This window comes from Hakea prostrata, chromosome 5 (genome assembly GCF_041222555.1).
Source record: "Hakea prostrata isolate BN-2017 chromosome 5, UWA_Hpros_2, whole genome shotgun sequence".
NCBI classification, from domain to species: Eukaryota; Viridiplantae; Streptophyta; class Magnoliopsida; order Proteales; family Proteaceae; genus Hakea; species Hakea prostrata.
This window is the reverse complement of record NC_142604.1, coordinates 30,561,815-30,577,268: the sequence shown is the minus strand read 5'-3', so window position 1 is coordinate 30,577,268 and position 15,454 is coordinate 30,561,815. Positions and strand designations below refer to the sequence as shown.

Here is a 15,454-nt window from a genome sequence, read left to right as displayed (position 1 = left end):
AGATGGCTTTGCCGAGGAAGAAAACTTATTCAGCTACAAGCACGCCCTAATCCTACTTATGGATTAGGGTAATTACCCTAATGATGGCAGACTCGAATTGACGGCTGCGGCTAATCATTATCGAAGGGATAATCATCACATAACCTAAAGGGTTATCTCAGGAGTCCTCTACTAGTCCAAACTAGTAGAAGTCTATTGCTCAACGGATCTAACTGTTAAGATCCAACGACTACCCGAAGAAGGCTCAAGTGCATCCAACGAAGGAGATTCGAAGGTACACTTCTATATAAACCTCACTACCATACGAGGTGAGGGGATCGAAAACACACAATCTGAGACTCAGATTCAGATACATATTGATAGACGTAAACTATCAGCGGCTTACGATCTAGATCACGTTTCCCAGTTCTTTATTCCTTAGCTCTGTGCTTCTAGATGAGCCGTTTGTGATTAAGTTCATCAACTGACTTAGCCTTCGGAGGTGGACTCCCGACCCCCGCGGTCGGGCCACATCTGACGCTTTCGTTTTGCAGGTCATCACGAGGAGATCTAAGGGCTGAGCAAATTTTGGACGCATCACAAGTCTATGCCCTAGTGGATGATGCTTCATCTAAAGGCAAGGGTAAAGTGGAGAAAAGAGTTGACGAAGTCAGGATTGTCTGTGACTTTGTTGATGTCTTCCTTGATGATCTATCGAGAGTGCCTCCAGATAGGGATGTTGAGTTTTCTATTGATCTCATCCCTGGTGCCGCTCCGGTATCTAAGGCTCCATATAGGATGGCTCCTACTGAGTTGAAGGAGTTGCAAAACCAGTTGAATGAGCTCATTGATAGAGGTTTCATACAACCTAGTGTGTCACCTTGGGGAGCTCTAGTTTTGTTTGTCAAGAAGAAAGATGGTAGTATGCGTCTGTGCATCGACTACCGTGAGTTGAATAAGCTGACCATCAAGAATAGATACCCGCTGCCCAGAATTGATGATCTCTTCGATCAGTTGAAGGGTGCAACTATGTTCTCGAAGATTGACTTGAGATCTGGATATCACCAGTTGAAAGTGAAGCCTAGTGATATATTTAAGACAGCTTTCGAACAAGGTACGGCCATTATGAGTTCAGAGTCATGCCTTTTGGTTTGACTAATGTTCATGCAGTGTTCATGGACCTCATGAACTGAGTATTTCATGAGGTGCTCGATAAGTTTGTGATCGTCTTTATTCACGATATCCTGATTTATTCGAAGAACGAAGAAGAGCATGCGAGCCATCTAAGTTTCACTTTGCAAAGATTGCGAGAAAAGAAGTTGTACGCCAAGTTTAGCAAGTGTGATTTCTGGCTCAAGAGAGTAGTATTCCTCGGCCATGTGGTTTCAGCTGAAGGTATTCGTGTCGATACTGAAAAAGTCCAAGCAGTGGCTGATTGGGAAAGACCGAAGACGGTGACGGAAATAAGAAGTTTCCTTGGATTGGCGGGTTACTACAGAAGATTTATTGAGAACTTTTCTCGGTTGGCTGCTCCTATGACTAAGTTGACCAAGAAAGAAGAGAAGTTTGTTTGGTCTGACGCTTGTGAGAAGAATTTCCAAGAGTTGAAGGATAGATTGACAAGTGCCCCGGTTTTGACTATACCGATAGTTCCAGTGGTATGACAATCTATCTTGATGTGTCAAAGATTGGTTTGGGTTGTGTACTGATGCAACATGGTAAGGTTGTAGCCTATGCTTCTCGGCAATTGAAAGATTATGAGTGGAATTACCCCACTCATGATCTAGAACTTGCCGCTGTTGTCTTCGCTTTGAAGATTTGGAGACATTACCTCTACGGTGAGAAGATTGCCATTTTCACGGATCATAAGAGTTTGAAATACTTCTTTACCCAAAAGGAGTTGAACATGAGGCAAAGAAGATGGTTGGAACTAGTCTCTGATTATGATTGTGATATTCAGTATCACCCTGGTAAGGCAAACGTTGTTGTTGATGCTCTTAGTAGGAAGAATCAAAAGAAGAATTTGGATTTGAATGCTTTGAGTCTACCATTGTTGTCTTCTATTGAAAGTTTTGATTTGGAAGTTGTCCCTGAGAATTCTGATTTCGTTCTTTCCGCCATGACGGCAAGATCTGGCCTTAGAGATAAGATTGTTGCCCTGCAGAGTTTTGATCAAGGACTTATGGACAAAGTTGAGAAGATTTCTTCGAATCCTGAGTCGGATCCCGACTTCGGTATATCCATGGATGGTGCTTTATTGTTTAGAGGTAGACTGTGCGTGCCGGAAAATGAAGAAATTAAGAAGGAAATATTGAAGGAAGCACACCAGTCAGTCTTTACTGTACACCCGGGAAGCACCAAGATGTACAAGGGCTTGAAGGAACATTTTTGGTGGATTGGTTTGAAGGCTGATGTTGATAATTTTGTTGCCAAGTGTGAGACTTGCCAACGTGTGAAAGCCGTTCGTCAACCCCCATCTGGATTACTTCAACCCCTTCCTGTTCCTAGTTGGAAGTGGGAGGATATCTCTATGGACTTCGTGACTAGCTTACCTCGGACAAGTAAGGGCAATGACACTGTGTGGGTGATTGTTGATAGGTTGACCAAATCAGCCCATTTCATTCCTATGAAGATCAATCATACTCTGGATAAGCTAGCTAGGCTTTATGTGGACAATGTGGTTCGTTTGCACGGAGTGCCAATGAGTATTGTTTCTGATCGTGATCCTAGGTTTACCTCAAGGTTTTGGAACAGTCTGCAGAAGGCCTTGGGAACCCAATTGAATTTGAGTACAACTCATCACCCACAGTCGGATGAACAATCTGAGCGAACAATTCAGACCTTGGAAGACATGCTCAGATCTTGTGTGGTGGATATGGGTGGTAATTGGGATGAACACCTAGCTTTGGTTGAGTTTTCCTATAACAACAGTTATCAAGCAACAATAGGCATGGCTCCATTTAAGGCTTTGTATGGTAATACTTGTAGGACACCATTGTACTTGACTGAGATAGGTGAAAGAAAGGTATTAGGTCTTGAGATAATTGAAGCTACGAGTGCGATGGTTGATATAATCAGAGAAAGGATTAAGTCTGCCTAGTCAAGATAGAAATCTTATGCTGATAAAAGAAGGACTGATCTAGAATTTCAAGTTGGAGAGAAAGTTTTCTTGAAGGTTTCACCAATGAAGGGTGTGATGAGATTCAATGTTAAGGGAAAGCTTAGCCCTCGGTACATTGGACCTTTTGAGATTTTGGAAAAGGTTGGACCTGTTGCTTATCGATTGGCATTACCTCCGCCTCTTGCTGGAGTTCATAATGTATTTCATATTTCGATGCTTCGGAAATACATAGAGAATCCGGAACACATTTTACAGCAAGCACCTGAAGGACTTAGTGCTGATCTTACCTATGATGAAGAACCAACCGAAATCCTGGATAAGAAGGACAAGCAGCTACGGAATCGCACCATCCCTTTGGTGAAGATTAGGTGGAAGAACTATACCCCTGAAGAAGCTTCTTGGGAGAAGGAAGAAGATATGAAGGAGAAGTTTCCTCACCTCTTTGGAAGCTCAGGTACGCTTTCAATTTCGGGGATGAAATTTCTTTAAGGGGGGGAGAATGTGAAACCCAGCCCTAACCTTGACCTGGAAACCCTATTGTTTGTAGGTCCGACAACCCGAAGTAAAGCAAGAAGTCAACTATGGGCCATCCCAGTGGAAGACTTGGTGACTGGCTTTGAATCCATGAGTGTTGATGTCAGTGTTCCATTTATGGAAACTGCATCCTAATGAAGATCGGATTAGTTGATGGACTTGGAGTGCTCTCTGTCATGGTTCGAAGGCATTTCTACCTACTAGGTAAGTCACTTGGTGTGTGTGCAAAACCCCTTGATGTTTGGATTTGATCTGAGCCTTCATTTCCCTGTTTTGGTCTTGCTGTTCTGATTGGTCGATTGGTCAACTCATTGGTCGACTGGACCAGTCGACCAATCCAATCGACCAATGGGTTCTGTTTTTGCTAATTAGGTCTTGCTTGCTCTATTTAAGTTCAATCTCTAGTCTACTTCGTATTTGCTGCCTCCAAACTCTTTGGAACGTACCAGAGACCTCTTCCTTGCATCCTTGGTTGATCCCTCGCAAGAACTCAAGTAATCTTCTTCCTCTTGCATCAAAAGGTATGTCTACACTCTCTTTTTCTTCTCCATCTTTGATTTTCTTTCCTTTTTTGGTTGAGACAGTAGAGAAGATGCTGCATTCTCTGTTGCAAACATCTCTTTACTTATCTCTCATGATTTCCTAAGGATTAATGGCTAAAGCAATGATCTTAATCATGATCATTGCAAGCTTTTGAAGGAATCATGATCTAAATCATGATCTTGTCTTCGTTCATCTTTTGATTCAAATTCTTATCTTCTTAGATCTATTTTATTGATCATATTAGTAGTCAATCGCTATGTTTTCTTTACAAGATCTATAACCTATCAATCTCTAGTTCTTTCTCCTTGATCATACCATGTTTATTCTTCTAGAACCATGATTGATCTAATTATGGTAACTTTTGTTTCCTTGTTTGTAACTTGAAAACTTGATTCGATTAGTGTTTTGAAGTTCTCTATATACTAGGATGCTGTCATTGTAGTTTACCCCTTGTTTAGTACCCTTTTGAACCACCAAATTTGGTTCTTTATTCTCAAAATTCTGATTTTTGAAGGCCACTATCTCGGTTGGTCAACTGAGGCAGTAGACCAAGTCAATCGACCAATGAGTACAGCAACTCCATATTTGGTCTGTTTTGGATGTTTTGATATCTTTTTTTCTAGGTATCTTTCCTAATATGTTGTATACACTTGTTTAGGACCTTCTTCTCAAGTTTTGTCAAGATCTTACTTGATTCCCTAAGATTCCTTTGTGAGTTATAAAAGGTAAGGATGGTTACTTCCTTAACTACATCGATTGCATATCTTAGTTTCTATATTTGAATCTTGTTAGTTTATTTCTTTAATTAGATTCTTACAATGTTATACTACTGTTGTACTATCTTGATTTCAGTAGCATTACTTGTTTATGATTCATGTATGATTTACTTATTAATTATACGCAAGATATATGTTGTTATTGATTTCTTTCCATATATGAAGTTACTATATATGTGATGTTATGGATTCATGTTTGTGTATGATTAAGTATGGTTTGGAAAGGGGAGGTGTCCTTTTGACACTTCTGTCCTTGGACTACTACGGGAATATTATGAGATGTTTCCGGAGATGCCCTTTGGACACCTTCCTAAACTGTTGGATGACATATTTAGGACTGTCTAGTAGTGTTTGGCTAGGATGTCCCGTTATGTCAGACCCTAATCGGAGGGGTATTGAGACCGAACGACCCGTGGTAGCAATGGGGATTCATGGGCGCTCAAGACCGGTAACCAATCCGTGAGAGGACATGAATCATTTATCGGTAGGGTTGCATATGTTTAGACTTGGGCTCACGGGTGCTCAAGACCGGTAACCAACCCGTGAAGGGACGTGAGAGCTTCCCGTTTACCATATGTGGATGACCTATAGGGTTGATGAGTCCATAGTCAGGGACTATGAGGACTCTAGTGTGAAGGATATCGGAAAGGATCGTCAGGGGCGAGGAATGGACGTATCTGAATCTGACTTGATGTAACTGAGTAGGAGACTTGCATTTGGCTAGGCTTTGACCCTGACATGCGCCAGTACTTAGACCAATGGTGATGTGAGAGAGTGGTGACTTAACCCCCAACCATGGAATGTCCCGAGGGATGCCGGACCCACTACCAAAAGGCGTTGTGTGATGAGACCTTCCTAAAGAAGCATGGTGCTATGACTTAAAGCATGTCTGCCAATAGAGACCAGCATACATAGAGTTAGAATCATATTGCATCATGTGTTTCATATCATATAGCATTTTACATTGCTTTGAAATCCTACCATTTGTGTTGTTATGGATTAACTGCCTTATTGAGTTTCTTTGAAAACTCATTCCTTTTGTACAATGTTTTGTTAGACTACTCTACAGGTTTTGAGTATCATGACTGCTCGTATGAAGAAGCGCAAGGAGAAGAGGCATATCTCCAGGAAGGTGATTGCGGTTACGACAATTACACTGAAGATTCCGCGGGTGGTTATGCTGCGTACGATGCTTAGTCCGACCATAGAGTGGAAGCGCCCTTGTGCCGTTTTTGAGATTTATACTTATAGAGATGTCGTCTATAAGATTGAGAACGATTTAGTTACTTATTGTACCTACTATTGGGATTAGTTTTCATTCATTTTCCTTTTCTTTTAGTACTACTTTTCCGCTGGTTGTAGAGTGGGATTCCGCCTCACTTTACTTTATTGATTTGACATTCTGATTATCTTTCGTATTCTGATTACATATGATTACTCTTTCCTTATTTAGATATTTTGTTTATCTTTTGCACATTGATTATTATTGTTCATGATTATGTTATTGTCTATGTGGGAGGATGATTACCTCTATACTTGGTCTTCGATGCTGTGGATCACACACTCGGGTATGCCAGGTAGGGTACCGGTTTGGTGGATGTGACAATGGGTGTGTGAGAAGTATGGATCTTACCATTCAACCGACTCTGCATTGGCAATTTTAGAAATGTATTAGATTCAATTCCTAATGGTTTTTAATTTTGACCACTAGATAATTAACTGTCATGTGTCACAATCCTAGATACTAAGCACAGAGAATTATAGGGTGGTAAATGTAGGGGATAAAGATCTAGATGAACCTCTTGATATTAAAAAATAATAATAATAAATAAATAAATAATCATGGAGTTAAACTAATAACAGGGTTTCCCCCTTTTTTTGGGGGTGGGCGGGGCAAAGAGATAAAGATCGTGATTACTGACCTTAGTTGCAGGATCTATTACTCCAATATCCGTGGTTTTGCGCTTCTGCCTCTATTGCAAACTCCAACAACTCTTAGCTTCGGACTGCCCGATCTAGTGGTGAGTCTATCAACAAAAATTGTTCGGGGCACAAGACCAAGAAATAGAGAAGCATAATTCTCAGTTTTTACATGTTCACCATGGATCTGTAAAATAGGGGTTTCCCCCCATCTTTTTGTATGGATGTGATAAGGGAAGAATTGTATCGAACTGGGTCTACCCTCGGTTCAGATTTTAACTCCGGTCCAATATGACTCAACCACCATCGGGTCTAGAAATCCGGTCGGGATCTGTCTGGAGTTCGAACCGGATAGTTACATAAAAAGGAAGGAACTCTGTGGTTATAGAGATAAACGTGATCCCGAAGAATTTGGTATGTGATTGAGCCATAACAGATAACCATCACAAATACGAAGTGTAGGATCGTGCCAAGGAAGGTAACCACCTTCATCTCTGAAAAAGGGGTAAAAACCCTAAGATTGAACGATCATCAGAAGGAGGCACAAACGAATCCAACGATTTGGAATAAAAGGTAAATATATATATATAAACGAGGAACTTGTGCACGATAGAGGTATCTGAATTGTTTCCCTCCATTACTATACTCAATTTTAGCTCTGCAACTCGTCAGAGCTCTGTGATTAGTTCCATTACTGACTTAGCCTTCGGAGGTGGCCTCCCGACCCCACGATTGGGCCACATCTAACACAGTTTTATAGGTTATTCCTCAGGGAGATAAAGGCTGAGGAGATTTTGGACGCATCATGGAGGCATCATGTAATACAATCTTTTTCGATAGTTTATTGTAGATAAACAACAAAAAATGTGTTCCCCTCTACATACGAACTCTATTCTAATCAAGAAAACATAAAAGAAGGTGCCCAAATTCACTTCCTCTTCATATCAAAATAGAATTCGAGAATAGAAGAAATGAATGAACCAAAATATTGATTTCACTGCCTTTCAAGATCTTCCACTCCATCAGATTGCCCAGACTGATGATTTATCCTATCTGATTTCTGCCGACTAAGGATCCTTCGAAGGGAATTCAATCGATCAGCATTGGATTCATCGGTTTCTTCATCTTTAATCTCTGTAATTGGTGTCATTTCAATAGAAGAATCCATTGGTAAAGCAACCGAAACTGCATCGGCTGTCCCGTTGAGTTCTGAAGGTGCTTGAGGATTACCTGTTGATTGTAGAGGCTTAGCTCCTGTGCGGCAAACTGGGCATGTAGTATTGGAGTTCAACCACATATCAATACAATCTACATGATAAATGTGCTTACAATTTGGCAGAAGCTTCACAAGCTCCTCATTTTCTAGGGTTCCCAAGCAAACTATGCATTCTTTTATCTCAGTTTCATCAACTCCTTCACTAGTTTTGTATGGAAACGTTGGTAGAGAAGCGATAACCAATGAGTCAAGCCCATCCTTGGGTGGTTCACGTGAAATTACAGGTTGATCTGTGAATCTAATTTGCAGAAGACGGCTTCTTCGATCGCGCATTGCTCGACGACGAAGTACACACCTTGCGTAGAGATGAAGAAGATTGAGAACGATTACAACTGAAATTACAACCAGAAATAATGTGAGGGCTGTGCGCATAATACCAACATCTATACTGTATTGGGCTGTTAAACCATTAGAAAAGCTATGGATTTTGATACTCATAGTTAAATTAGATCAAACGAAGAACCTGCTGCAGAAGATGGAGGAGGAGGAGGAAGAGCAAATGGTGCAAAAAGGGAGCTTGCCTAGGGTGTTAAATTGGTTGTGAGTTATTTGATCAGGACTTTGATTATCAGCTAGCTAGCTTTCAAAGTAAGAATACGAAACTAAAAAAATATCTTGAATCACCTGAGTCATGCTTCTTTGAGGTGGGATCTCCTGTATCATACCAAAACCTGAACCACCTGAGTCACGTTTTTTTGTTTTGAGATTTTTAATATTGGGGGCTAAAGAATTGAGATGGATACGGACGCTTGAAGGATAAGGTGAAAATGACTTGAATCTGTCCTCGTAACTAAAAAAAAAAAAGATAATTACTATTAACCCCCTATACTTTGATTTTATTACTATTGTATCCTCTGTACTTCTCAAAATTATTAATTCAACCTTTAACTTTGTCTATAATTACTATTGTCCCCCTACCGTTAAGTTCCGTTAGTTAACTGATGATGTGGCATCTTTATATTTTCTCAAAAAACCTAAAATACCCTTATACTTATCTCTTTACTTATTTACCCTTTTGTCAAGTTACAGTAGTACCCTTAATTAAATGTGGACAAAAAATAACTATAATCCGTTTTATTCTCTAAAAAAAATAAAAAACTACCAAATAAAGAAAGAATGATTGAATAAAACTCAAATAAAAATCGAAGAGGAAGGAAAATCGAATTCAACTCAAATTGGAAACAGAATATCACCTAATTTTTTTTTTTAAATAAATGAAGTTTAGTGAGGGTGGGAAACCAAATTGGATTTGGATTTTGTTCATTTATTTAATTCAAAATAAATGAAGTTTAGTGAAGGTGGGAACCCAAATTGGATTTGGATTTTGTTCATTTATTTAATTCAAAATAAATGAAGTTTAATGAAGGTGGGAAACCAAATCGGATTTGGATTTTGCTCATTTCTTTAATTTAAAATAGATGAAGTTTTGTGAATGTGGGAAACCAAATTGGATTTGGATTTTGCCCATTTCATTAATTCAAAATAAATGAAGTTTAGGGTAAAATTGACATTTAATTTGGTTTTATAAATGGGATAGCATCGTCTTTTGATTTGTTAATTTTAATGAAGGGCAAATTAAACATTACATATTCAAACTTAACGGCAACTTAACACCGTTATAAGGAAGGGGGCCAACAATAATTTCGTAAAGAACAGGGTTTCATTAGTAATAAAATCAAACTATAGGGGACAGCAGTAATTATCCCAACTAAATAAATCTGTCCTCATACAAAGAATGTGTCCAACACACTATGATTCCATGTTTGGTTCCAATAGTGAATTAGATGATTTGGACACAAGTTGACGTATGAATTTACAAAATTAAGTATTTGAAAACTACAAAAAAGAAGAAGAAGAAGTTGATTGATTCCTTGCAGAAAGACGCAAGTTCACGACCTAGTTGTGATAGGAAGACGACTTGATAATCCAACATGAGATGGATGAAGTAAATGGAGATTTTATTTAGTTTTTCAATATTTTTATTACCATAAAGAAAAGATTTTTCAGTATTTTTAAACCTTTTGACAAAATAATCTATATATATATATTCACATTTTCTTTTGTATTTCAAATCTACATCTAGTTTTTAACCATGAGAAAGAAAAGAAGTATAAAAGAGTTGAGTTCGATAGCAACGTTATATTGTTTAGCAACTGCCTATAGGGTGATCTATTGGTTAGGCATCTAAGGGGTTGTATAATAACGTTCTTTTTGAGCGTTTGTGGTTTTTCTTTCTCCATCGAGTAGAAACAGCTGAAATCATGGCATTACCGTTCTATTTTTGTGTTCTTCTGAAACAGAGAAGACTTTGATCGAGCACACTTTTGAGCCTCATGGTTAGGCATCAAATGTCAAATGCTTGGCTCAATGACTCGCGTTTGAAAGGATCCACATCGATTTGTTCTTTAATTTTCCCATAGTAGTTTGCAAGCACAATCAAAGTTAATTGGGAAATTTTAAACTCGAGTATAAATGAAATAAAAAAAAGACGGTGATTCATCATTTGAAAAAAAATAAAAATTTTAAAGACAGTGAAAGTCCTCAAGAAAAGATTCTTCTTGGCAGCCAGCCTAGTTCAACCCTATGTGAGATAAAATCCATAGGATTTCAAGGTTCGTAACATTTTTTTATTTTATGGCATAAACAATCTTATACCCTCCCCTACGTATTACTTATTTTTCAAATCTTGTATTTGCTTTTAAATTTTTTTTTTAATAATATCGTTGATTTAACTAATAATTCTTGTGTGGCTCACGCCACTAGTTTTGAACTTAATATTTATGCAAGATACTTTAGGATTACCTCAAAAAAAATTATAAAAAAATTATTAGTTTTTTTAAATGATATTTTATAGAGTTTTTTTATTGCGGGTCCCTTTAGGGGATCATAAACTAATATTAGGTCCTCATAATGCAATATATTATGTGTATGTCTTAACTAAACTAACACAGTTAGTCGCTGTTAAGTATATTCAAATTTTAAACATGGAGGGGGATCAAAAGGCCCCTAAAAAATTAAAAATTTTATTTCAAAATAAATTTTTAAAAAAGAAAAATGGGCCTTAAAACATTAATTTATGGGTTTAAAAAAAAAATAAAAAAACAAAAAAATTAAAAAAATGTGGGGGGTTTGCCCCTGGTAAAAAAAAAAAAAAAAAAAGGGAGGGGGGATAGCTTAAAAACAGGGGGGGATAAAAAAAAAGGATGGGGGGGTGGGGGTGGTGGGTTAATGTGCAGCACTGAGCTGCGAACGACCCAGATGAAGCCATGTCATCTAATATTACAATAACCGTTGATTTTGAGCATGTGAACTTTTGATTGTTTTAAGTGAATTAACCGGTAGACCGGTTCGGCTCAACTACGTTTTCAACTAAACCGGTTCAAAAGGATCGAACCGAAGGCATTTTGAAATTCTAAATCGTGGAAAAAGCCCGCTTCTTCTTCATTCTCTGAACTGGGTCGTTTGAAGGAGAGAGACTCTGCGAAACGAGAGAAAGAGAGAGAGAGAGAGAGCTCCGATAAGGTTTCCGACGAAGGTTAGGACTCCAAAGAAGCTAGAGGTTGTTAACTCAACTTCGACTCATTCTCGCTCTGTTTCCTGCCCAAGTAAAGATAGAAAAACAGAGCAAAATGGATGATGACCATGGAGAAGGAGAGGAGAGGAGTACCTGTTCAAGACAGTCATAATCGGAGACTCTGCTATGGGTAAGTCGAATTTTTTGTCAAAGGTGCTCGTAACGAGTTCAACTTGCATTCAAAGGCTACGATCGGTGTTGAGTTTCAGATCCAGACATCGAAGGAGGTTAAGGCCCACATTTGGGATACTGCAGGCGGAGCGTTTTCGTGCCGTCAGTTCTGCTTACGGCAGAGGTGCAGTGGGTGCCCTTGTCGTCTATGATATAAGCAAACGCACCACCTTCGACAGAGTCGGTTGATGGCTTGATGAGCTTAACAGTAAGTCTATTTTTTTTTCAATCTCGTAATGACAAGCATCTTGGTTGATATATCTGATTCGGCAGAGAAAAGCCTAATGCCGCGTTTGATTTAGTTGTTGGTTTCAGTTTTGTCATTTCCAAATGGTTGCTTTTGGATAAGGATTTGCAGATCTGATCGTTTGGGGAATGCCACAGCCTTTGGTTAATTCTTTATTTGTTTGTTCTGTTTTATGTAGAGTAGATTTTAGTTTAGTTTAGTTTATTGGTGTTGCAAGTTATTTGGTAAGAGATTTACAAAGGGCTATGGGATTTTAAGTAGCAATGTTTATAAGATCTCCCTTTGCCGTATAGTTATTTTAGGACTTAGTATCACTTGCAAATGTTGACTTCAACAGTTCTCTGGATTTGGTGTTCTTTACTAGCTTGGTATTTCTTGAAGATTTTGAAAGATTTGGACCAAGTTTCTGCGCAAGTAAACCTATTGTCTTCCCGAATGATTGTGGTAGTAGCTATGCAAATCTTGTTTTAACCATACCATCCCTTTTGTGGGTCATAGGAAGTTAATTTCTTTTCTTAAGTCGGTCCAAATTCCTGATATACCAGCTAGAGGTTGTTGAGCTTTCAGAGTTTTATTAAGTCTTTATTTGTCAGTTCTGTAACTAAGGCTGTTTAGGTATGATTGCTGTTAAAATCTCAGGGAAGATTTCTACCTAAAATTGTTTGGTTTAAATTTTGGACACTATTGTTTGGTCTGATGTTGCTGTTGCTTATACGATGTTTTAGATTGCTGATGGTGACTTTTTATTGAATTTGAATCATTTTTTTTTAAATTTCTTCTCAAGCCCATTCAAACGGGAAAAAGGAGGCCAATATGGCATTTTCGAAGACAGCACTGTTCCTATCCGAGTTTTGGCTTCTTTATGTCAATTAGGAAGTCACAGAATTGTTATAACTTTCAATAGTTTGCCATTTATATGATTTAGTTGGGAGGCTTATCATGAATGGATTTTTATATATAGTAGAATAATGTACTTTTATAGTTTGTCATTTATGTGATTTAATTGGAGCTTATCGTAAGTGGGGTATTTATATTTAGTAGAATGTGGTAGAGCCTAAGGAGTGGCCATGATTGATGAGAACAATATTCTTCAAAAACTTCATATGCTTTTTGAATATCAAGGATATGGTTTGTTGATTGCACTGCAAGTATTTGTCTCATACTTCTTGATATGCTTTCATGTTTTCAAGATTTTATGGTTAGCAGAGATATTTATTTCATTTGTTGGAGGTCTAACAGGTGACATTGTCTTGCAGATATACTGGGGACATGGTATTTATGGAATTGAATTAGTAGCTATTTTTTATTTTGGGAAGCACATATCCCTTCTAACTTTCGGTGAGTCTACAATGCTTTATGGGGTTATACATGCACCTAAGGTTCGATTGCCACTCGGGAGCCCAAGTAGGTATGCAACTAGTGACATTTCTTTCGTATTAGTATTGTCAAAAGAATTAAGCCTTTTGTTCTCTTCCATTTCTTCTCCTCTTACTCTTGGTGGGTGCCAAGAATTATGATTTCTCCTTCTCATTTCTTACTCCAAAGACAACTTCCTTTCTGGTGTGTAATTTGCATGTATTCTTCTTCTTATCATGTTGTTTGTCATTACACAAATTAGGCAATTGCTTTTAGTTAGGTTTTAGTGTATCCAATCCCTAAGACCAATGGTATATGCTTAAAATGTGTTCATGCCCAATGGTTTTAGTTAGGCAATTGTATTCTCAAATCTGTAATCCGTTACATGCCTAGGGCTTTATTTATTGCCTTACATAAGAAGTGAAATGGCTTTATTTATGCATCTCCATGCATGTTACAGAGTGACCTCCTTGTTGAAAATCCAGCTCACAAGCTAAGCCACCTAATAAAAAGTTGAATTCATCTAAGCTACTTGAACTCTGATTGCCTCCTCTAATTAAATTTGGCCATTTTTTACATTTCCTTATAGTCAGTCATGAGATTAATTTGAAGAATTTTCTCTCCATTGGTCATATTTCTTTAATATGACTTATGCTACATTAATTTATGGTTCATGGCTACATGTGCATTAATGCTGATTGAGTTTTCACAGGTTTGTTTTCAAGCTAAAAGATCGTTGGAGTTGATCCTGTTCACATCAGGGGAGCCCACACAATATGGATTTGGCTGCTTTGTATTCTACTTTTTTCAAATCATCTTGACTTAGTTTGATTTCAATTGATTTAAAAATTTGGGATTGGGCTTCTTCAGTTTATATTTATTTCCTTGGTTATTTTTTTCTCCTAAGGAGCACAGGGCATTATTTGCTTGAAGCATCTCATATATTTTTTCCTCGATATGCAGCCGCTTAATGTCAGGAAGTGAGCAACTAGCAAATGTTCTCCAAAAGACAGTTGATAGCCAAAACATGTCCTTTCTTAATGCTGCAAGATCCGTTGGCTATGCAAAAGACACTGAAGACTTTTCCCCTTGTCATGCTTTTTGTTGTCCTGTAACATATAAGTTGCTTGGTACAACCTCTGGCTGCTTAATATCATTTTTATTTCATTGCACACAATAGGCTTACCATAAATAAATTCTTTTGGGTCTTGGTGTTTTAAGATCCAAAGTATGGCTCTGTTTGTAACCATTTCGTATATTGGAAATGTAATTATGATTTGAGGAAATAAAAATTGTTCATACAAATTCTGAACATGTATTTTGTAACTTGATTGAAGCAAATTTGGACTAGAGAGGCAACTTGGACCAATGAGAATTACCACTATATGTGCAATGCCACTTGAAATAGAACATGGATAGCCATCAGTATGAGAGTCCAGTGGATTGCAAAATGGCACCATGCCGTTTCACTAAAATTGGGATTTAGCCCTTTAAAATTTTAAAAGGCACCATGCCTTTTCATCACAGTGACGAAAAGGCGTGGTGCCGTTTCGTAGGGGTGTGAAATGGCACCATGCCTTTTCACTAAAATTGGGGTTTAGCCCTTTATAATTTAAAAAGGCATGGTGTCATTTCCAACACTTGCAAAAAGGCACCATGCCTTTTCATCACAATGACGAAAAGGCGTGGTGCCATTTCGCAGGGGTGTGAAACGGCATCGTGCCGTTTCACTAAAATTGGGCCTTAGCCTTTAAAATTTAAAAAGGCATGGTGCCGTTTCTAACACCTACAAAAAGGCACCATGCCATCATAGTGACGAAAAGGCGTGATGCCGTTTTGCAGGGGTGTGAAAACGGCACCATGCCGTTTCGCTAACATTGGGTTTAGCCCTTTAAACAATTTAAAAAGGCATGGTGTTGCTTCCATCACTTGCAAAAAGGCACCATGCCCTTTCATC

General features: G+C 38.3%; 1 protein-coding gene and 1 long non-coding RNA gene across 4 annotated transcripts; one reads left to right on the top strand and one right to left on the bottom strand.

Moving 5' to 3' along the window:
* Positions 1-7,867: 7,867 nt before the first annotated feature.
* LOC149015808 (E3 ubiquitin-protein ligase ATL41-like) lies at positions 7,868-8,587 on the bottom strand. The gene has a single exon (XM_089156599.1). The coding sequence runs from the start codon at positions 8,585-8,587 to the stop codon at positions 7,868-7,870; it is 720 nt and encodes a 239-aa protein (XP_089012725.1).
* Positions 8,588-11,611: 3,024 nt separating this feature from the next.
* LOC149015807 (uncharacterized) lies at positions 11,612-14,923 on the top strand. 3 transcript variants are annotated; one of them, XR_016173691.1, is made up of 4 exons: positions 11,612-12,102; positions 13,398-13,549; positions 14,210-14,290; positions 14,461-14,923. It is a non-coding gene; the product is annotated as an uncharacterized LOC149015807 (long non-coding RNA). The 3 variants fall into 3 exon arrangements; XR_016173689.1 differs by having other exon boundaries at positions 14,210-14,923; XR_016173690.1 differs by lacking the exon at positions 14,210-14,290 and having other exon boundaries at positions 14,461-14,922.
* The last annotated feature ends 531 nt before the right edge of the window (positions 14,924-15,454 follow it).